This window comes from Phyllostomus hastatus, unplaced genomic scaffold (genome assembly GCF_019186645.2).
Source record: "Phyllostomus hastatus isolate PE091 unplaced genomic scaffold, TTU_PhHast_1.1 phas_scaffold_501, whole genome shotgun sequence".
NCBI classification, from domain to species: domain Eukaryota; kingdom Metazoa; phylum Chordata; class Mammalia; order Chiroptera; family Phyllostomidae; genus Phyllostomus; species Phyllostomus hastatus.
Window position 1 is genome coordinate 49614211 of NW_025334033.1, and position 22338 is coordinate 49636548.

The 22338-nt window shown below is 45.9% G+C and overlaps 1 protein-coding gene, 1 long non-coding RNA gene and 1 pseudogene across 5 annotated transcripts in view; 2 read left to right on the top strand and 1 right to left on the bottom strand.

Annotated features, from left to right (window-relative positions):
* LOC123807902 lies at positions 1-11142 on the top strand (annotated as a pseudogene).
* Positions 8424-22338, top strand: part of DCAF4 (DDB1 and CUL4 associated factor 4) — a 23076-nt gene continuing 9161 nt past the window's right edge. For 3 of the 4 annotated variants that reach the window (XR_006783787.1, XM_045823090.1, XM_045823091.1), the window contains exons 1-8: positions 8424-8550; positions 14658-14754; positions 16331-16431; positions 16851-17008; positions 17737-17819; positions 19037-19139; positions 21010-21153; positions 22199-22248. Coding sequence is in view for 3 of the 4 variants with exons in the window: in XM_045823090.1 (XP_045679046.1) it covers positions 14666-14754; positions 16331-16431; positions 16851-17008; positions 17737-17819; positions 19037-19139; positions 21010-21153; positions 22199-22248 (728 nt within the window). In the remaining variant the exon portion in view is untranslated. Of the gene's footprint in view, positions 8551-14657; positions 14755-16330; positions 16432-16850; positions 17009-17736; positions 17820-19036; positions 19140-21009; positions 21154-22198; positions 22249-22338 lie in introns of those variants that run through there. The other variant, XM_045823092.1, reaches the window with a different exon arrangement.
* The window catches only part of LOC123808443, a 9899-nt gene continuing 4577 nt past the window's right edge, over positions 17017-22338 (bottom strand). The window contains exons 3-6 of the long non-coding RNA XR_006783788.1: positions 20251-20403; positions 18608-18814; positions 17489-17676; positions 17017-17261 (exon numbers count right to left, since the gene is read on the bottom strand). This is a non-coding gene — a long non-coding RNA (uncharacterized LOC123808443). The remainder of the gene's footprint in view (positions 17262-17488; positions 17677-18607; positions 18815-20250; positions 20404-22338) is intronic.

Genomic DNA, 22338 nt, shown 5'->3' on the forward strand with positions numbered 1-22338 from the left:
ATGGAGGAATTTCTACAGGTGCACATAAGGTAAGTTACTCTTTAGCTATCTATACATTGCAGTGCTAATTCTGAAGGTCTTCTCAATGTTCAGGCCAATAGTAGGAATGTCTGCCTTCCTGTTAGCTTTGCACACATTTTTTTTGTTTTGTTCTTGTTTTGTTTTGCATATAATACTACTTTAGGCCCATTTCAAAGGTTATTTTGCCCAGTTCAAACATTCCAAAGGTTTGAGGATTAAGGCCTGCAAAGCAGTTCCTCTGAGCTTGCAACTCCAGCTCCATTTTAAAGTGGCTCCATTTATATTATTTTCACTTCTTTCCTTAAAAGCAATCCTCCTATCAGTTTAAACAGAAATTCAATGCAGAAGAAACCATAAAGGCAGTAAGATTTGGAACAATTGTATGTCTCAATGTATTCTGTTATGTTGCTATTCTGCAGGACATTTTTTCTATAGCTTCTTAGCTTCTTTTGTCCATAAAACTGTTGAACCTAATGAGGCCAGTCACGGTGAGGTAGAACAAGGGTACAGTCTGAACTCCATCTTGACCCAAAGAACTCCATCTTAAAGGCCTGCTCATGACTCCTTGCTTTCAGTAAAATTTCATAGTTGAAATGAATGTAGCCACATCCCTAACGGAAAGAATGCACAAAGATAGCATCCTTTATTAGCGTCATGTTCTGCAAAATAGATGCTTTGTCAATTAAATGGTATCTAGAATATTTGTGCAAGCATTATTTTATAGGTCCTTTGAATGATCCACTGACCATGGAAAACAACTGGTGATCACCTGGGGATCCACCTCCACCAGGTACAATCGTGGGGCAGCTGACCTCATCGTCATCCCCAAGCCCTACACCCACCGTGAGGCCCAGGATAAGCCTTTACAGGAGCCCCTTGGGAAGCCTAGCTTCTCTCTTCTGGTTGACTCCCTTGTGCACAAACTCTTTTCAGTAAGTTCTATCTGTTTGATTTTTTACTGAGTTCAGGGGTCATTTCTATGACGTAAGACTCAAGAACCAGCCTGCAAGGTCTGGCAACAACAGGAAACAATGCACATCCTTTGAATGTTCTTCTGTCTTGCTGTGGCAATAAATGATGCTTGTGGAAGCTATAATAAGGTACTCTTCCTGCAAGCCCCTTCCCGTTTTCCAATTTAGACCATTCTTGGAAGACCCCCAGGCTTGCAAATGCTACACAGAGGATGGCAAAGCTTTTAAAATTATTTTAAAAATCTCCTAAATGCCCTGGCTGGTGTGGCTTGGTGAATTGAGTGCCAGCCTGCGAACCCAAAGGTCACAGGTTTGATTTCTAGTCAGGGCACATGCTTGGGTTGCAGGCCAGGTCCCCAGTTGTGGGTGTGCGAGAAGCAACTGATGGGAGAGGCAACTGATGGATGCATCTCTCACACATCAGTGTTTCTCTCCCCGTTTTGCTCCCTCCCTTCCCCTATCTCAACTAAATAAATAAAAATCTAAAAAAAAAAGTAGATAATAGGACAATAGCCATCTCTCAGGCTCCCTTTCCCAGAGCTAGCTGGACCCTCTAAAGCATGACTGCCCCTGATTGTTTTGTGAACCTTTATCCTCAGGACTAGACAATTACTGGAAGTGCCCTGAAGGCTCGGAGGCCCCGGGAACTTACGGAACAGGACTTACCAGATCACAACAACTACTGGACCCTGTACCCAAAGATAACATCGAAACAAATTGCCACCTAACTGAAACATCCTACTCTACAACCACCCCATTACTCCATAAAAACTTACAGCCCCGACCCCTCAGTGCTGATGCTGGTGCGTGTCTCCACACCTAGCCCTTTCTCTCCCTTGGGAAAGTAAAAATAAAACTTTTACTTTCTGCACTTTCTTCTCTTTGTGAGTTCTTTCATAGCCCACAGCACTGACCACCCTAACAATAGATGTGTGAGTAAACATGGTTTTAAATGTGTGTATGTGTTTGTGTGTGCACTGTTAATGGAAATGCGTGGGTGTATATTTCTAACTGTGACCACTGAGCAGGCCCCAGAACACGTCACCCTAATAGAAATGAGTACACTTAGCACTCAGATCTTGGTTTCTAAATACCAAGCTCCACTAAATGGGACTAGGACTCCTTAGAGAATTGACTCATTCCTGGAACAGGAAAAGCACAGGATGTGCCTTGTGGGGGAGCTCCGCCCATGGGCCCCCTCTCCCTGGGCCCCCCCTCCAGCTGCCAGGATGAGAATAAGTCTACCAAGACATGATCTTGCTGGGGAGGAAAGGTAACTGATCTCTCAAAGGAGAAGGGCCAGGAGCCTTTTCCTCAATGGGCTTTTATTGATTTCCATTTGCACAGGAATACAGGTAAAACTGATCAATCATTGTCAGGCAGTAAGGATCAAACAATAGATAACATACAAAGAACTATGAGGGCTTATTCTGAGTCAGGGCCAGTTAGCTAAAGGGCTATAAAACTTTGGGGAGCAAACTCATTTCATGCTTGGACCCTTATTAGCAAAGCAGGTTCCACAGGATTTTATCCATTCTATTTTAGGCCTGATCGCCCCAGGGAAACCTGCTTTCCAGCAAAGGGCTGCACCCCCCTCCAGCATTGTTTCAGGCTTAAATCAGGCAGGGGAAATAAGGCAGCCAGGAGATTAGGAGACTTCTCTCAGACAGAATGAGGACTCAGGCTATGTCAAAGCTGAGGGGCAAGGGTTCATCACCCCCTTTTTCTATAGCCCCCCAAGTCCTTCCCTGAAGGCCCCTTCATGACTGTGCCTGTCTTAGGTCATCCCTCCCTTGAGGACTCTTACCCATCATTGGCTAACTGATCATGCAATGGGGGCCAAGCAGGATTAAGTAAAGGGGGCAGAAGCGGTGCCCCAGCCAGGGAGATAAGCTTTGTCTCCTTAGTGGCTTATGGTCCCAAGGCCTCTCACTCAGCCTTAGCCATGGGGGATTACAGCTTCTGAAACCAGGCATGGTGGTTCCCAACAGTGCCTGGAACATCTTTTTCCAGAGAGCAAGGAAATGATCAAAGAATGATGAGGACATCTCAAAAGAACCCAGAAGACAATTTAAAGAGGTTTCTACTAGTCAAACTGGGGCTATTTGAACATCAAAATAAATAATAAGAATGGAATTAACTCATTGAATAACACAGGGAATCATGATTCCATATATAAATTAATTAATTGAATGTTTGATGAAGAATAGGATATTTATATAAACTCACAAATACTAACCAAATTACAAAAAGGAAAAAAATAACATTGAACTATGATTATGTAAGAAGAAAGCTATATGAAGGATACAGGGACCTCTCTACTATTTTTACAACTTCCATTTTGTCTATAATTATTTCAAAATTTAAAAAGATTTTTAATTTAAAAAATAGAGTAATTTTACATTGGAGAAACCTGGTTAACATCACCTTACTCAAAAAATGAAAGTTAACATCATCCATAATGAAACAAATCAAAATCATGTAGGCCCTGGCTGGTGTGGCTCCGTGGATTGAGCACTGGCCTATGAACCAAAGGGTCACCGGTTCCATTCCCAGTCAGGGCACATGCCTGGGTTGCAAGCCAGGTCCCTAGTGGGGGCCACGTGAGAGGCAACCACACATGATATTTCTCTTCCCCTCTTTCTCCTTCCCTTCCCCACTCTCTAAAAATAAATAAATAAATAAATAAATAAGAAATAAAATCTTTTAAAAAATCATGTGGCATCTGATAGGGTACAATAAGAATGCAGTGTTGCTTCTATGATCTTCCTGTTGAAGAGGCAGCCTGAATCTAATCATGAGAAAATACCACAGAAAAACAAATTGAGGGACATTCTACAAATTAACTGGACTGTTATGTTCGAAAGTGTTAAGGTCATGAAAATTAAAGACTGAGGAACTGTTCTAGGAACAGTCTAGGAGTGAAGGAGACTTAAGTGACATAGCTAAATACAAGTGTGATTCTTAACTGGATTCTTTTGCTATAAAAATTTTTATTGGGATGATGGATGACATTTGGGTGGGGCTAAAGATTAAAAGGTAGTGGTGTATCAATGTTAATTTCCTAATTTTGTTGGTTATAATGTGGATATGTAGGAGAATGTTCTTGTTTATAGAAAATATAAATTTAAAGTATTCCAGTGTGAAAGTTCTCTGTACTATAGTTAGAATTTTCTATTAGCTTGTGACTATTTTAAAAAGAATTTTTGTTATTTAAAAAATATACAACTATGGGGGGGGGCTGGGAAGGGGTAAAAGGCAGAAAACTGTACTTGAACAACAATTAATATTTTTAAAAATTATATATATATATATATATATACACACACACACACACACAACTAAAATCCCCGGCACCTAGAACAGGCATGACATTCCAAGTACTCAGTAAATATTTGTTGAATGAGTTAATGACTTACTAACACCTGCTTAGAAATAAAGACATCCAAATATTAACAGTGGTTTTTATGGAGAAGTGGATTTAACACAGGCAAATTGGGTACTTTTTTTATTTTGTGCTTTCCTGTTTCTTAAGCTTTCTGCATCGATCATGTATTAACTGTTCTACTCAGTGAGCTGCTAACTAGCTAAAAATATTATTTTAGAAGTACCATAAGTCTTATCCCTGAGTTTGTGGGTTCCAACAACTGATATTATCAGTTACTTGGACCAGATCTTTAAAATCTGCTTTAGTCTACCCAATTACATAGAATACCAATACTATATAGGTTCATTATTACTAGGATATAGAACTTCCTGCCCACTGCCCAGGTTTCCCTCCATCAGCAGTAGCGAATGTATGATCATACAAAGAGGGTTGGAGAGCTTCGTGGGATATTTAATTCACATTAGTGAAGGAACTGGAGAATGATTCTGGATCCAGATTTCCAGTGAATAAAGCATTCACATCCTTTGGATACTACCAAAAACACTGACAAATTCTAATTAAAAAGACCCTTTTCCTGGACTCTGGGTGACCTGTTATCACATAATGGACATATTAATTTCATTATGTTTCTGTGGTATTGATTGTATTTTGGATTAGCCTCTCCATAATAGGATTTGACCGGCATGCTAGTTCACAGCAACACATTTACAAAGTCACTTCTTAAAATGGACAACATTTGCAGTTGGTTGCTGTCCACAGTATGTTGATTTGTTTTAACATTTAAATTTTGTTTCAGTAGGTAATATACTCATATAGTCAAAATTCAAAAGGTACAATGAAGTATATGGTACAGGGAAGTGAAAAGCTCCCTCATCCCTGTCTCCTGCCCACCCAGGTTGCCTCCCTAAAAATAACCAATATTATCAGCTTTCCTTGTATCAGGAAGCTATACATATGCATGCACATGCCTGCGTGTGCATGGGTGTGCACACACACCTCGCACATTGTCACCCTATATAATATTTTATATACTGTTCTTCACTTTGCTTTTTTCACCAAGAATCTACCTGGGAGGTAATTTTAATGTTTTAAGAATTGATTTGGAAAGAGAGAGAGAGAAACACGGATATGTTGTTCCACTTATTTATGCATTCATAATAAGTATGGTTGATCCTGTATGTACCCTAACTGGGGATCCAACCCGCAACCTTGGCATATGGGGATGATGCTCTAACCAACTGAGCAACCCGGCTAGGGCCTTGGAGGTAATTTTGTAATATATCCGTATATAAAAGCTTCCTCATTCTTTCCTTTTTTTTTTTTAGTAGATGGTATTCCACTGAATGAATGCACCATCATTTTTTAAACTAGCCTCCTACTAAAAAATATTAAGATGGCTTCCAAACTTTTACTATTATACAATGCTTCATATACCTGTCATGTTATGCATAAGCAAATATAGTTTTAGGATGATTTCCTAGCAGTGTAATTGGTAGGTAAAATGTATGTGCATTTTTCATGAATATTAATATATTGCCAAATTGTCTCCTGCAGAGAGTATATGAAAGCCCGAGTGTTAACAAGATTCTGGAGTTGGCCTATCTGGTTATGAAAAAAGACGAGTCAGAACTTTAAACTGCATTTTCCTCATCTGAGTCGGGCTGAGCATCCTTTCATGTTTACTTCCTTTTCTGTATAGTTGGTACAGCTCCTGCTCATGTTTCTATTCAGTTATTTGTAGGAATACTTTATATACAGGAAAATTAGCCCTTTTCAGTGAAATGACTTGTATAAATTTTATACCAAATTGGAGTATGTCTCTTGACTTTCATCGTGATAGTTTTTGCCTTGAGAACGCAAACTGTCATACCAGCCTGCCTGGGTTTGAATCCTGGCTCTGCCACTCACATCCTGACCTGACCTTTCCATGGCTCAGTTCATCAGTGAAGTGGTGATAGTAATAGTGCCTACCTCACAAGGTTGTTGTAATTAGAAGAAGGAATACATGGAAAAGGCTTAGAAAATATGTGGCGCATGACCAGGACTAGAAAAGTATTGTTTATATTTTTGTTTAGTCAAATTTAATGTTGATTCATTTTAGGTGTCATTTCAAAGAAAAATTTTTACTTGCCTTGGCTTCCAATTCTGGAAATAAAACTATTTTTAAAAAAGAATTATTTTAACTCTGGCTGGTAACACGCACCATTTAGATGCCAAGCCATCCTCAAAACAGAAGGCACTGAGGTTTCCCAGTCATCACACATACTCCTCACAACTTATTATCCTCATTTTACCTAGGAGGAAACAGGTTCAGGAATGCCAGATGATTTGCCCACGGCTCAATTTCCTCTGTGCATTGATTTGCAAATGTTCTTTAATCCTTTTCCCAGTGTGCTCCGTTGCAGGTCCCCGAGGCATATCTGGTGCCTACCGCATAGTTCCTTCAATAGAACTCCTGGCTGGCTATTTGCCATGCATTCACTCAGCAAGCCCACAGTCAACTCAGCTTTTGGCTTCCTCCAGTGACTCCAGCTCTTTAGAATCCAGTTTGACTCCGCCCACAGAGTTCAAATTTGGCAGGAATGTCTCCCATCTACCCCTCCCTTCCATCCCAGCTGCCACCACTGTGGTTCTGCTCTGACTACCTTTCACAGGGACTGTTGCTGCAATAAGCTCCTAATGAGTGTCTTAGCTGACTTCCACAATCTTTCCTCTACAATCTTGTCTCCAGTGCTGCCCAGGTGATTTCCCCAACTCTCAAACCTTCACAGGCTGCCTTGGGCTGTCCCTTTCCCTGATATTTGATTTGACCCAACATAACCTTGCTGGTTTTGCTTCCAAGCCTCCCCTCCCAAACAGCTAAAAGGAATGCCTCACAGTTCCTTGAACAGGCTTTCTCATTCCAGTCAGGTTATTTGTTCAGCCTAAGATTTCTCTCTATGCCTTCTTTCCCACCACTCAAGCTTCATAAAGTTGTCCTTTATTCTGAACATACTTCTGTCATTCTTCTCCCCACCCCACACCCTTCATTTGTTTGTAAATTCCTTGAGAGAGGAAATCCCACCTTCTTTGTTGTTGATCAAAATAATTTCACACCAAGTATAGATGATAAACCCTATAACCTAATTTCCAATGGGTTAACCCGAATGGGTAGCCATTCGGGTTAACAGGGCACGTGGTGCACCAGGCCCGTTTGCGGCCTATTTGAACCCAGCTTTCTTCACAAAACTGTCACCTTTGGTCAAGTGCCCATCACAAGCTTCCAATTTTCCTTTTAGAGGATCTGATGGCTGTCGGCAGATACCCGCAACAGGCACGGCACAGAGAATATTCTGAAAATATTGGTTGTATGAACAGACTTTGTACTGGAAAGAACATCAGAACCTTAGGTCCACTTCCTTGTTTCAGTGTAAGAAATCAAGGCACAGACAGGGAAGAGACTCACCCTAGGTCACACAGCAAGTAGGAAACAACTAGACCTAGAAAAGAGGTATCCTGACTGCAGTTCCGAGCGAGCTCCGCTGCACTTTGGAACCACACAGACCTAGGGTTAGCAGCCTCAGCTACCTGAGGTCTCTGCAGAAAACATCACCTGTTCACCCGTTCCCTTGTCTCTCTCATTTACAGCCTCCTTCGCCCTTCCCACAACAAAATCTTTCCTCTTCCCTAAGTCTCCGTTTTGAAGCTAGTAGCCCAGAGCGGCGAGAAAACGTCTACACACTGATCAATAGGCTGCGAACAGAGAAGGTAGCCTATGTCAGGTAGGATACCTTCAGCTCCGGAGAAGGAAGCGCGGAAACGTCAGGGTTTCGAACGCAACCTCCAGCCCCGCCCCGGCCCCGCCCCCTGAGGCCCTTGCACCCGCCCCCAAATGCGCCCAGCCCAAACACGCCTGCGGACAAGCGGCCCCTTCGCCAGAGTTGGGCGGAGCCAAACCCTCCAATCCCCGCCCTCTCCGTGGGATTCACCCCCTTGGCGTGGACAGTCAGAAGCCAAGTCCAATGAGAAGGAAGGGGAGGCCGTCAGGGCCCTATCCGCTGCGACAGCACGAAAGCCGACGCAAGTGACTCGCGGACGCTACACCTTGGTCTTTCCGGGTCCTTCCAAGCTTCGCCACTACTCCTGCTGTTCCTGGGCCGGAGGAAGAGCTGGAAAGGACCCGCTAATCGAGTAAGTTTTTGCTGGCTAGGGCGACTTTTGGCGTCGGTCCAGAGGCTGCCGCTGCTACCCGGACAGAGCTCGGCGCGGGGGGGGACGGGGGGCGTGGGGGGAAGGGGGCGGGGAGGAGCCGAGCACGTGGATCGCCGGCCTGATCTTGGCGTGGGTGGGAAGCTGAACCGGCAAGCTCTGGGTGTGCGCGATTCGTGGGCGCGAGGAGCCCGGTGTGTCCTGCCGGTCGGTTCTGCAGCCGCAAACACGGCGGGAGGGGGACCCTGAGTGTCACCGCTCAGTGTCTGACCCTAAGGAGCGTTTTTCTCAATTATGATGCTGAAGGTGCTGCCCAGCACTTGCCAGTGACTGGACTGTGGGCCCTTGGCGGTTTCCCAGAAAGTTTAGGTTGTGGCTGGCTTTTTCTGACAGATAAGCATAGTAACTAATGCAGGGTGAGCGCTTACGGACTGCTACAAACTGTGTTCATTGGTTTACGATCATCAGCTAAGTTTTGCGCACACTGGTCCTGTGAGGTAGATAGTACCTTTGTCAGACACAGTAAGAGGTCCAGTGAGATTGTCACCTGCCTAAGGTAACGCATTAAGTAATAAGCAGTGGAGCCCCGGGTTAGTGACAAAGCCACCTTTCCCCAGTACTTGCGTGTCCAAGAAGCCTCATGTTTCCCCAGAGTACCTCAGAAACCATGATACCCTCTTCCCCTTGATGGGTGTGGAGTGTTCTATAGATACTGTCTTGTGAATCAAACAGCAAGAAGAAAAAACACGTGACACCTTCCTGGAGAAAACACAGTTCCAAAGCCCCAAACTCTAGTGTTAAATAACGGTGAAAATTATACAGGTGGTGTCCTGTAGGTCACCAAGCCCAGGAGCCAGGCCAGCAGGGCACAGTACTTAGCCCTCTAAGCCAGTTTCCTCATTTGCAGAATTTATAAAACTAGCCACTCAGGGTGGGCACGGAAATCGCCATGTAGAGGCCGTTTTGTATTTGGCTTCACAAACTGGTGGCTTCAGCTTTGCCAGGTTACAGCCCAGTCGTCTGTATCATCTTAACTTTCTTGTTGAATATTTCTCACTTTAAATATTACAGTCCTGCTATAGTAGTTCTTTCTGTTTTTGAGATAATTTGCCTTTTGAAAATGTACAGTTGGATGGGTTTTGTAGTATAGTTGAGATTGTGTGACCATCACGTGATAGCTCTTATTCCAGAACATTTTCTCTTTTTTTAAGATTTTATTTATTTATTTTTAGAGAGGGGAAGGGAGAGAGAAAGAGAGAGAGAATCAATGTGTGGTTGCCTCCCACATGGCCCCCACCGGGGACCCGGCCCACAACCCAGGCATGTGCCCTGACTGGGAATTGAATCTGCGATGCTTTGGTTCGCAGCCTGCGCTCAATCCACTGAGCCACGCCAGCCAGGGCATTCCAGAACATTTTCATTACCCTGAAGAGAAACCCTGTTGCCCCAGTGTGTCCCAGGTGTTGTGGGGCAGTGTTGTCGGGCTCTAGTCCCCAGCCCAGTGTTAGGCAGGATGTTGGGGCCCAGCTGTCCAGGCTGCCCCACCTGAGGGCTTGGGTAGGGCAAGTAGAGTCTCTGGCTTACCTTGAATTTCAGCCTTAAGCAAGTTCTGGACCTACCTGTCAGGGCTAGAGCAAGAGGGTCCGGAGGCATGCAGGTTCCACGGAGGAGGCCGCAGCCCCGACCCCACAGGCCTCGAGGCCCCTAACTTAGAGCCAGGACTGTTTCTGGGCCTGCACCTTTGGGGTTTTCTCATCCATGCTCAGAATGGGGTCTTGGGGCATGAGGAGGGCCAGTTTATCCAGGAAACTGTGAGGTGTGCAAAACAAAAGCATTTTGGAATGTGGGGCCAAATCTTTGCAGCTCCTGAGCAGAAAACTACCAGACTGCAGGCTAAGCCAACTTTTGGGTGAATGAGACTCATGAGTAGGTCTCTGCAAAGACCCCAAATTTGAAGCAGGTCCTGAAAAACTGCTCAGAGGTTTGCCAAACTTCAAGATGATTGACAAGTGGAGGTTGAAAGACCTGCAGCCGGAAGAATTGAACCTTTGAGAGTTCCTTGGAATCATTGTAAAAGTGAAATGGGATGACCTCAAAGCAACATTAATAGTAAGGAGTGGAACACCCAAGCAACTAGCTGAACTAGATAGAAAAGACACATCAGCAAACTGATGGACGTGTTGTTTCATGGGCAGAAACCAGTTAGAGAGAGCTACAGTGGATGCTACCCAAACAACTCTCATCTGGGGGAAACTATTGGCAGTTTTGAAAAGCAGAAAATAAAAGATATAAAGGTTTTATTTTCAGAATTTATCACTATTGAAATGCCGTTCACAGCAAAGCTTTAGAGGTATACTCTGCTGTCTTCCAAAATATACAAAAGACTGATGAGGAAGAAGATTTAGAGGTTTTCAGGAGCTCTAGGTATCTACCAGTGTATACATCTTGTATAGATATTTTAAGAGCAAATTCAAATTGCCTTTTTAGAGATGATTAGCAGCTAAGAATATATTTGGAGCAGGACAGGTGTCCACCTGTCGACTAAGAAACGATGAACAGCTCTGGCTGGTGTGACTCAGTGGATTGAGGGCCAGCCTGCAGACCCAGAGGTTGCCAGTGATTCCCAGTCAGGGCACATGCCTCAGTTTGGGCCAGGTCCCCAGTTGGGAGTGTGCGAGAGACAACCAATTAATGTTTCTCTCACACATCGATGTTTCTCTTCCTTTCTCCCTCCTTTCCCCGCTCTCTCTAAAAATAAACTAAATAAAATAAAAAGAAAGGATCAACAAGCAGAAGGTAAAGAGTTAGACATTAAAGAAGAAGAAAATTAATTTTCCTAAGTACACTCCTCATTTCCCTTTTCATCTTAAAATGACTGAGAATCCAGGATGGATATTACACACCTGGGCATGTCAGCCTCCTGCCTAGTTATATGCGATCTCTTGTGTGAGCTCTTGCTTCACCCTTTGGACTCAGGGTACTTCATGCTAATGCCCTGAGTCTGGCTGGGAGTGTTATTACAGGTGGTAGGTAGGTAACACAAACTACTGGGTTGGCTAAAAAGTCTGCATGGTTTTTTCCGTAAAATAAAAGACAAATTTTTCATTTTCACCATAACCTTATTGATTTGGATATTTTGAGTATGTTCGCTATTTCCCGTTTGGTGTAACATTGATTGTTCTCAATGTCTTCATTTGATCGCTATCAACTTCAACTGGTCTACCTGACCTTGGAGCATCGTCCAGCGAGAAATCTCCAGCATGAAACTTCACAAACTACTTGTGACATATTCCATCAGTCACGGCACCTTCTCCATACACTGCCCAAATCTTTTGTGTGTGTGTTTCAGTTGTATTTTTACCTTTCTTGAAATAATAAAGCATAATATGCTAAAAATGTTTATTTTCTTCCATCTTCAGTGTTAAAATGGCTACACAAAAATTCACCAATTTTGATAAGTTTTTTTGTAATGCAAGCTGATATGACAGCTGTCACAATACAATCTAACAAAATTGTTTTGAATGAAATTAAAGACAAGTAAGCACTACTAGAGCCATCTTATGGAAATAAACCAAAAGAACTTTTTGGCCAACCCAATAAAAGATCTAATTACACTTAGCTTCTTTTAGGATTTTTAAACATTTTTTTAAAAAAGATTTTATTTATTTCCTTATTTATTTATTTGGGAGGGAGAAAGAGAGGGAGAAAAAGAAACCTTGATGTGTGAGAGATACATCAGTCAACCCTGATTGGGGGGACCTGGCCTGCAACCCAGGCATGTATCCTGAGTGGAAATCGAGTCAGCAACCTTTTGGTCCACAGGCTGCACTCAGTCCACTAAGCCACACCAGCCAAGACAGCATCTTTTAGGTTGATTCCAGAAAAAGATCTTATCTAGTCATTCAGATTAAATACAAATTTTACTTCATGAAACTTTAAGTAAATGACAAGTTTTCCCTTTTTAAACTTTTGCTGAAACCAAGTGTCATCAGCTGATTTTTGAAATTACCTTTCAACAGTGTGTAACCAAACAGGATAAAGGAAATATGACAGCAATATATGTTTTACAAATGCATACAACATATAATTTAGTTTAAATAAAAGTCACATTAACCTGCCTATGGTTTTAAAACAAAACTGCTATCATGTTGAAGTATTACATATAGTACTACAGCTTTTAGAAAGCAAGTAATCTGGGGAAATGTTGCCCAAGAAAACATAAATAGGTACACAGGGAATATCATAAATCGTTTAAAGTTCTATAAAAACTTTACCAAGTTATCACCTAGTTAATAAAAAGGTTTAGCCCTTTTCCCTTACTCTTATTCCTGCAAGTATAAAACAATCATCATTTATCAAGTCACTTGGGGTAACTGGAGAGAACAATTCATTCTTCATAGCAGAGAAATGGATTTTCAAGAAGCTTAAAAAGAAAAAAAGGCCTTTGTACAGTTGGTCACTCCTCATTCTCTACCTCCTCTCCCCCACCCCCGCCCCTCCCTGTGAAACACTTCTGTGTGCATGTGTCTGGATGTGCCTCTTCTGGGGATTTCCTGTACATTGTGCTGTACAGTTTTGTGTCCTGCTTGTTTTACTTAGTGTATGTTTTCAAGATCCATCTTTGTTGTATCATGTATCAGTAGTTCATTCTTTTTATGGCCAAATAAAAATGGTTGTGCCACATTTTTTTACGCATTCATCAACTGATGGAAATATGGGCTGTTTCCGCTTTGAGGCAATTATCAGTAATGCTGCTGTGAATTCTGTCAAAATTTTTGTATGGCCATGTGTTTTCATTTCTGCTGGGTTCTTTGGGTCACATGGTAACTCTATGTTGAACCTTTTGAGGAATTGCAAAACTTTCTAAAGGGGTGAGGGCATTTTACATTCCCACCAGCAAATCAAGAAATTCGTTACAAAAAAAAAAAAAAGAACCAAAAACAAAAAAGAAAGGAAGGGAGGGAGTGAGGGAGGAAGGAAGGAAGGAAGGAAGGAATTCGTTACAGAATTTGTGAAATGTTTGGTTGAGTACTATATACTCATTAAATTTTTCTTCCTTTTGTTTGTATCAAAATAACCCCAATGCACAATCATAGGTTGACACAGAAGTGGTTGAGTGAATGCTGAATCCCGGAATGTAGGTCCAGACCTCTGGTGCTCTGTTTGATGCTAACAGGTTCTCTGCCCTCAAAAGTAGAAGTTGGGAAATAAAGGCAAATAGATTTCTAATCAGTTCTTCATGTGCATTCAGCCCCAGAAGTTTTTTTCTAATTTTGTTAACAATGTTAGAATATGGTTTTAAAATGTGGTCCAGCCCTGGCTGGTGTAGCTCAGTGGATTGAGCGTGGGCTGTGAATCAAAGGGTCTCCAGTTCAATTCCCGGTCAGGGCACATGCCCAGGTTGTGGGCCAGGTCCCCAGTGAGGGCCACATGAGAGGCAACCGCACATTGATGTTTCTGTCCCTTTCTCCTTTCTTCCCCTCTCTCTAAAAATAAATAAATAAAATTTTAAAAAATAAATAAAAACACTCTAGAAAGCATATTGAAAAGTCATACACACTGGGTCCCCCGATTAATTATGTTCACAATTTTCCCTGTTCAATACTGAAACTGTAGGAGAAAATGTCCACTATCAATTATTCTCTGCAAACACGGTGTGTGTAGACTGAAAGAAAAATTCTGTGCTTGGTGTTCTCTGGTAAGGAAAAGAAGACAACCTGAGAGAGTTCTCCGGCCAGGCTCACACTGTTGTCTTAAAGTAATGGTGTCACTGGAGTGTCACTGGAGTGTCAATGGTGTCAATGGAGTCTGTCACTACCTCACACAGTGACCCCGGCAACCGAGGGCAGCGGGTTGTCAGGCCAACTGTGAGGTGAGAGAAGTGGCTGCAGACACCCTGGATCCCATCAGTGTCTCCTCCCGGGGGGCAGCCCTTTACAGGTGAGGCTTGGTGTGGCAGCGTCAATGGTCACCCGGGTGGGGTCTAGTTCTGAGCACGAGGGAATAAACCATCAAGAAGCGAGCAGCAGAGAAAAGTGCACGCACACACACTTGTATGTGATTTTCTTTTTTTTTTTTTTCTCATCTAGGAGCAAAAATGCATAAAAGCAGCTGGAAAAGCAGAAGACTGGGAAGAAGGAGCCAGTGGCAGAACCCTAGGTTCCGACAGCACAGTTCGAATGAGAGGCAAGTGCAGTTCCCCAGGGCCGTTCCAGTTCTAGTGTCGCCTGCCCGGCACCCTCACAGGGGCCCCGTCCGCGTGCAGGGTGTGCGGTGGGGCCCGACATGAGTCTGCGTTCCCCACGAGCACCCGGGGGATGTCGCTGCTGTGGGTCAGCCTGCCGGCCACACTCCAAGCAGTGAGGAGATATGGCCATGCTCTTTTTTCAGAGTGACCTGACTTTGGGCCTGAGCCACAGGCTTAGTATTATCTGATGCAGCTGGAGGAGAGCTGTTTCTCCATTGTGTAGACCGACTCTCTCTCTCTTTTTTTGTCTTTGTTTTCCATCTAATTAAAGTAGCTTTCTGGAAGTGTAAAATATCTTTCTTGTACAATACTTCCCTTGTGACGTTTGCGATAACATATATAAAGCCCCTAATGGACTGCCTGTCTCTGAATAGGCCCTCCATCCATGGTGGGCCTCATGAGGTGTGGAATAAAATACTATTCTAAGCCCAAGTCCCGGACTTGACCAGTGCTGTGAAGATCGGGACAGTGCCCAGTGTCTGTATGTTTTGGAAGGAGAACCATGGACACGTTTTGGGTCCCAGGTCTTCCCACAAGAGCACAGCGTGTAGTACAATGTGATCAGCTTTGGCAGAGTTGCGTGGAAACATGGACAGCCACCTTCCGGCTCCACGTGGAAAGAATGGAGCAGCGGTTTTTGAACTGGCAGTCCTTGGACCAGAAACGTAGACATTTGTCATGACACGTAATCCTTCCTCTCTCCTGCTGCCGATCTCGGATGAGCTGCCTCAGGAAGCTCTGGGCCGTAAGAACGGAAAATAAATTTTCCCAGAAACCATGCGTAGCTAGTATTTATAGACAAAAGAGAAAGCTCTTTTATTCCTTCAACCTAGTTTGCAGTTTGTACTCCTTTTAGTGTGGGGATAGAGGGGAAGTTCTTGTTTTAAAAGAGGATTTTATCAGGATTCTAAAATTAGATCTTTTGTTATATATCATTATACCCTTTAGCTTATAATTACTATTAGAGCTGCTTGTAGCTTTGCAAAATGAGTGTTTAAACCATGGCTGTGTCCCAGTCTTACTGAGCAAATCGCCTCTGTGCCCTGAACCCCAGCTTTCCCATCTGTAAGGTACGGTAGCCAAGTACAATTTAAACTCTTGTACTGCTGGATGCAATAAGTAGTGAAATTCACCTGACCTTGTAAATGCTGCTGAGCTGACAAATGAGTCCAGCTGGTAGAATTCTTACTGGCAAAGATTTCTGTTCTCCTTTTCATCCGAAAAATTCCCCAAGACTTCATGAAATGCTCGAGCACAGAGATAACAAAAAGGAATTACTGCGACATGCATCTGCTTAAGGATGAGAAACAAAACCTTGCCCCAGCTTTGGTGTATCTGCAGTAGGTAAACTACTTTAAGAAAAAGCGGGGTCAGTGCTCCCCAATAATCAAAGGTCAGAGGGTCAGGGTGAAGGCTGTGGAACTGCCTGACCTGCCCCCTGCCAGGACCCCACAGTCGCAGAATGACTGGGTCTCAAGCCTTTCACTGCAGGTTACCGTGACCATGTGTCAACAGGTGGGACACCCGGACACAGCAAAGCCCTCCGGATTCCGACCACGATGAGGAGGAGGCCCCCTCGACCTCGTCCAGCACAGCCGGGAGTTCCTCTGTGCCAGGTGAGGCAGTCTGCTGGGTAGGACTCTCTGGCCCCGCCTGCAGGGAAGGACGAAACTCGGTCCTGCCTCGTCAGCTGCTTACATCTGCTCTGGCCACCCTTCCTCCTCAGCCTGGTGTGCCTGCACTCGCATGCGGGTGTACTCCGTGTGTACCACCAGCTCGTTCTGGGCTCAGGAAATCCTGGGAGCAAATGCAGACACTAAAGGGAGGAGCTGGGTACGTCAGGAACTGTGATCTTGAGGCAAACCGCTCCCCCAGGACTGAACTGGGCCAGGATGGTGACTGGCAATGTTAGCTCACCTCCGGCCCCTTAGAAGAGACAGGCAGCTGTGAGGGGTGGGGGACAGGCCACTGGGCTCCTTTCTAGGTGGGTCAGGTCACAGTACTTCAAGTGAGATTTTATTTCTTTTGACTACAGACCTACCAGGGTACTACTTTGACCCTGAAAAGAATCGGTACTTCCGCTTGCTCCCCGGTCACAACAACTGCAACCCCCTCACGAGGGAGAGCATCCAGCAGAAGGAGATGGAGCACAAAAGGCTGCAGCTGCTGGAGGAAGAGGACAAGCAGAAAAAGGTGGGCCCCCCCACTCCCGGGGCTGCCCTGGTCCCTGCAGCCCGCCAGCCTGCATCCACTGCTGAAAGCAGGTGCCTGTTAAACGCCCTGTGACGCTCAGCTTCGTGCACTTCAGGCAGTATGGCGCTGAGTTTCCCCTGGCAGGAAGCTGGTGAAGAGAGGAAGACCAAGGGAGCAATCTCTTCCCATTCCACTTTCCCTATTTGCAAAGTCTTAGCAGTAATTCTGACAGTTTGTCCTTCCCTGGGAGAATCTGGAAAAGAAGCGTAATACTGTTTCAGTACCTGCATATTTTAAGTGGAAAACCAGGGTATATGGTTTGGATATGAGGGTTTCTTGTATCTTTGCTGGGGACTAGACATCAGGACTTTTTGATGGTTATGGGGGCAACAGAATGGAAAATCTAGGCTGTGGGGTCACCATAGGTCAAGTGGAAAGCACGCTGCGGACACGAGTATCCAGGGCCGTTCCCGCACTCACTGGTTTGGTGGCGTCTTCTCCCCACATGTAAACTGATTGGAGGGTTTGGACAGAGGCCTCGCGCAGACCTTCCAGCTCACACATTCTTTCTTGAGCTGCGCTTTTTCTCTTTCCAGGGAGAATGTCAGATTTATATGCATGTGATTTCTGCCAATTTAGTACCTGTTTCTTCATTGCATCCTATGGAACTAAAGATATTCTCTGTTATTTCACAACATAAAACTTCACCAAATCCCTTTTCCCCCCAGAAAATAACCAGGATGGGATTCAATGCCTATTCCTTGCTACAGAAAAGCAAACTGGGTTTTCTCAGTGTCCCCAGCTATTGCCGGTAAGTCAGTGCCTCGTTATGTTTTCTTCATGAGTATTCTTTTTCTGTTTTTTATTTCCATGGTCCGAGAACCCAGTTAGGAGGCCACATAGCTGCTTTGTGAGGAGTCCTCACAGTTGAGGGGCTGCAGCTCACCGCCTGCCTCCTGCTGCTGAAACCAGCGCCGAGGGAGTCGGTGTCCCTCTGTGACTCCCGCAGGAGGCCGTGGAGAGAGGACAGGGGGTCTAGGCAGAGAACTGGGGCAGAAATTTCTCAGGATGCTTTCTCTGTTACTCATAAATTATGTTTAGTTTGGTAGTAAGGTCTTGTAACTTCGATCCTGTGAGCTTTCTGCCTTCTTTTCTCCTTATCTAGTAAGTTGTCCCTAAAAATGGAACATTAAATAGATGTATGCATACTAAACTTTATCTAAATACTTGTGGTCCCTGATATAATTTTAACTAAAACCCTGTGAGCTATAGGTTGCTACTTCCTCCAGTTTCTAGAAGAAGAGACTGAGGCTCAGAATGGAGAGATTTTTCTCAAGGTAAAGCTAGAAAGAGTGGGATCTGCCTGCCTCTCGATGCCTGAACTCCTAACCCCTGTGTCTGCAGCCCCCACTGTGTGGGCAGGTGAAGAAACCACATGAGTTTGGGTGCCTTGTAGGGACACAGATCTCTCATCTCGGAGAAGGGCCACCTCCGTGTGGGCCAGCCATGCAGGAGGTAGGAGCCAGGGCAGGTGGAACCGTGCGTCTCCTTTGATTCCCTAAAGAGGTAAAGATCTGGTTGAAAAAATTTGTTCTTCACCGTTAAACACGCTGTCCTTCATGGAGAGGTGGTACGAGGTGCAGAGGGTAAGGGCAGCGGGGGGGCAGCCGTGTGCCTGGGCCCTTTCCGTCTGCTGCGCGCCCTTCGGCGTGTTTCCTGTCTCCGACGCCGCCTCTGCGTCTCAAGAGAAGGAGTTGTACTGGATGATCCAAAAACAGATTCCTCTGCTTCTGACTTCCTTTGAGCCTGTAAATGGGCCACCCGTTTCTTTGCTTTAGTTTTGCTACGAGTTCTAAAATTGAATTTATTTGGGGGTCTTGCCCATTTCCATTGCTGAGAAATGATAGGGAGAGGACCAACTAGGGGAGATGGTCTTCACGGTATGGGGTAGGGCAGAACCCCTGGCCCTTCCCCCTGGGTATCTAGGTGTGGTGCCCACACCCTCCCTGCCCCTCTCTCCCCCTGCAGTTTAGCCCATGAGCTTCGAGTTAGCTGCATGCAGAGGAAGAAGGTTCAGATTCACAGCTCGGATCCCTCCGCTTTGGCAAGCGACCGATTTAACCTCATACTGGTGAGTGGGAGGGAGCCGTGTGTGGTATTGCTGCCGCCCTGACACTTCATGCCTTAGCATCGGCTCCCATCAGGTCTGGCTGTGTAGGTGCCAGTTGATAGGAGCAGGTGTCTGCTAGGTTTTTATAGTTTTAACAAGCACCTTCTGGCCACCCATTGGCAGGTGCCAAGCTAGCAGGGCAGGCCATGGTGACCATTGTCACCCTATTACAGCTCTGTCATTTGACATGAAAGCCAGGGCCCACCACGCATTGACTGAGAACCATCACAAAGTAACTTTCCCTTGGGAGCTTTGTAAACACACCCAGAAGGTACACAGTGGACCGGGAGCTTGTAATCTTTCCTGTCCTGGGCGGGATTGGGTGGCCGGCCCTAAAGCTCCAGTGTCCTCAGTAGCAGCGGCATGTTACACCCTTGCTTGCTGTTCCGGACCCGTGTAGCAGGGCCCTCTGGGCCTGTGACCCTGGATCTGTGCCTCCCACTTCACGATGCTGTTTGCAGGGAGCAGACAGTCTTCTCTGCCATAGGTTAGACCAGGCTGGAAGGCAGGGCCCACTACTTGAGTCCAGGGGCCAGGGAAATGTTGGCAGAGGGTCCACTGGAAATGGGAGGAGCCAAACTGCTCAGCTAGACTGGGGCCCGAGGCCACAATAGAGCTTGGCGTGTGCAGCAAGCCTGCCCTTCATGGAGGCCTGGGGAGAACCGAGGAGATTGAGGGACACAAAATAGCCTCGGCCTGATGGTCTGCTCACAGGACGGGGGCCCGAAACTGCAGAGCTGACCCTTGACATCTCACCCCAGGCGGCCTCAGTAGCAGAGCCCTTCCTCGTAAGGGATGTCAGTGGCCAGGACTCACATCTGTCCTGTGGCCTTCCCCCACCCTGTGTGTGTTTGGGGATTCAGTTTGACCTGAGTACTTTCTTGCAGTTGGTTCCCTTCAGGAGGCCCTTCCCTGGGGTTCTTCTGTAAACGGGTGGGGGTGGTGTTCCTGGGGTTTTCAGTAAACTGGGGCAGAGCTGCTTAGTGTACCCCGAGCCCCCTCGGCCTCACTCATTGCCTCACACAAGCTGTGAGCTGGCCCCCAGGTGGCCTGCCCCATCTGGCAGCATTACCTTGATTGGCTGGTTGGTGTGGTCAGACAGCTGGGAAGGGTGGCTTGCCGCCAGGATCCATTTTTCAAATCTGACTGCAGTCACTGGTAATGATGCTTCAGGAACGCAGCTCTTCTTCACGGCACACTCACAAAGTGAGTGCAGTTTTACCAGCTAAATATAGATTAAAACACAGAAATATATATAGTTTTTGCTCTGAAATAATTATTAACCACATTTGTAAATGGAAAAAAAAAAAACCTTAAAATAACCCATATCCCAATGCAGTCTTTTCTGTTGTAATTTTTTTTCTCAGTGCAATGCCTTTTTTTTACGTGGTGCTAATCCCGGTGCCTGTGTAATAGGAATGCGATTTTGTACGTTCCTTTTACCTCTTGATACTTTTAACTGTCCACGTTGCTGTGTGCTTTCACGGTGGCCACGTTCTCTGTCCCACGTGTCTCATCTGAACAGTTCCTCTCCATGGACATCGGGACTCTTCCAAACTCAGTTCTGAGCTGGGTGACCGTGTAGACATGTCCAACTTCCTAGCCACACCCCCTCAGTGCCATCCTCATCCCTGCTCCTGAACTGTGCGACCACACTCCTGTTAGCTTTGCCCGGCTGTGGCTACTCCAAGTTAGGGGCAAGTTAGGTCACCTCCATGCTGCATGGAGGGGGACCTCTCACCTGGTGAAAATGCAGAGCACGGGGGCTGTCAGAGACAGGCAGGTGGTCCGAGGCCTGGGAGGTCACCCGCAGTCCACTTTCCCCTCCCAGGCAGATACCAACAGTGACCGGCTCTTCACAGTGAATGATGTCAAAGTCGGAGGCTCCAAGTATGGCATCATCAGCCTGCGTGGTCTGAAGACCCCCGCACTCAGGGTGCACATGCACGAGAACCTCTACTTCACCAACCGGAAGGTACTCCGCCCTCCCCGGCAGCCTTCCAGCCCACTGTGCCTTTGCACCCAGGGGCACTGCAGCAGTCAGCCAGGTTCAGGGCTGGGGGAGGGCTCTGTGAAGGAGGCAGCGCCCGGCTACCTCGTTTTCCCAAGGGGGAGGTGGGATTTTAGACCCTGGGGATCCACCAAGGCAGAAAGGGGCCGCGGAAGTGTCTCGTCTTGGAAGAGAAAGGAATTTAGATGTGGGAAGACTTGAAGCAGTGCTTCTTTCCCCTCGGGAGGTCGGAGTCGGTTTGAAGGAGCCCACACCGAGGACATCGTTCCTGGGAGGCGGGCTGCGGGAGCCTGGGTGGGAGGTCCTCCCTGTGCATCAGGACGACCTGTCAGTCACTCGGCCAGGCTGTGGCTGACCCTGAGGTCCACATAAATATGAGGAGCTTAATGTCTAAAGGGCAACTTTTTTTAAAAAAAGATTTTACTCATTTATATTTAGAAAGAGGGGAAGGTAGGGAGAAAGAGGGAGAGAAACATCAAACGGCTGCCTCTCACACGCCCCCAACCAGAGACCTGGCCCGAACCCAGGCATGTGCCCTGACCGGGCATCGAACCTTTGACCTTTAGGTTTGTGGGACGAAGCCCAACCCACTGAGCCACACCAGTCGGGGCCTCGGGGGCAACTTAGATACATAGTGTTTAAAACGGTCTCTGGGTGAAGTGAGATACGGTATGCCTTCAGAGGCGGGTTTCTTCCCTGCCATTTGAAGAGAGGTCAGCCTCGCCCTGGAGGGTACACCGGATGTCTCACTGTGAGGGCCATGCTGGTAATGAGGGGCTAAGGCCTGGAGGCTGCCCACTCCCTTTCCCTCTTTAAGGCCCTGTGTGCTGAGGCAGGAAGCTTCCCTGTTCTCAAAATGCTTGTTCCAGCCCCTTTTTTAAGGAGCAAGACCTGAAGAAGTCACATGTCGATGCCCCCAAGTGATTCCACAAGAAAGCATTTGTCTGTTGCTCTCTACGAGTTGGCAGTCAGACCAATCTTTCTGTCTTGCTGTGTGCTTCCTCTCCAGGTAAACTCTGTGTGCTGGGCCTCACTGAACCACTTGGATTCTCACATTCTGTATCTTTTGGCCGACGAAGAGGTTTGGTGGGCAGGCCACACCCTGACGTGGACTCGACCTGTGGGTTTGTGAAGTGGCATCCTAGTGGT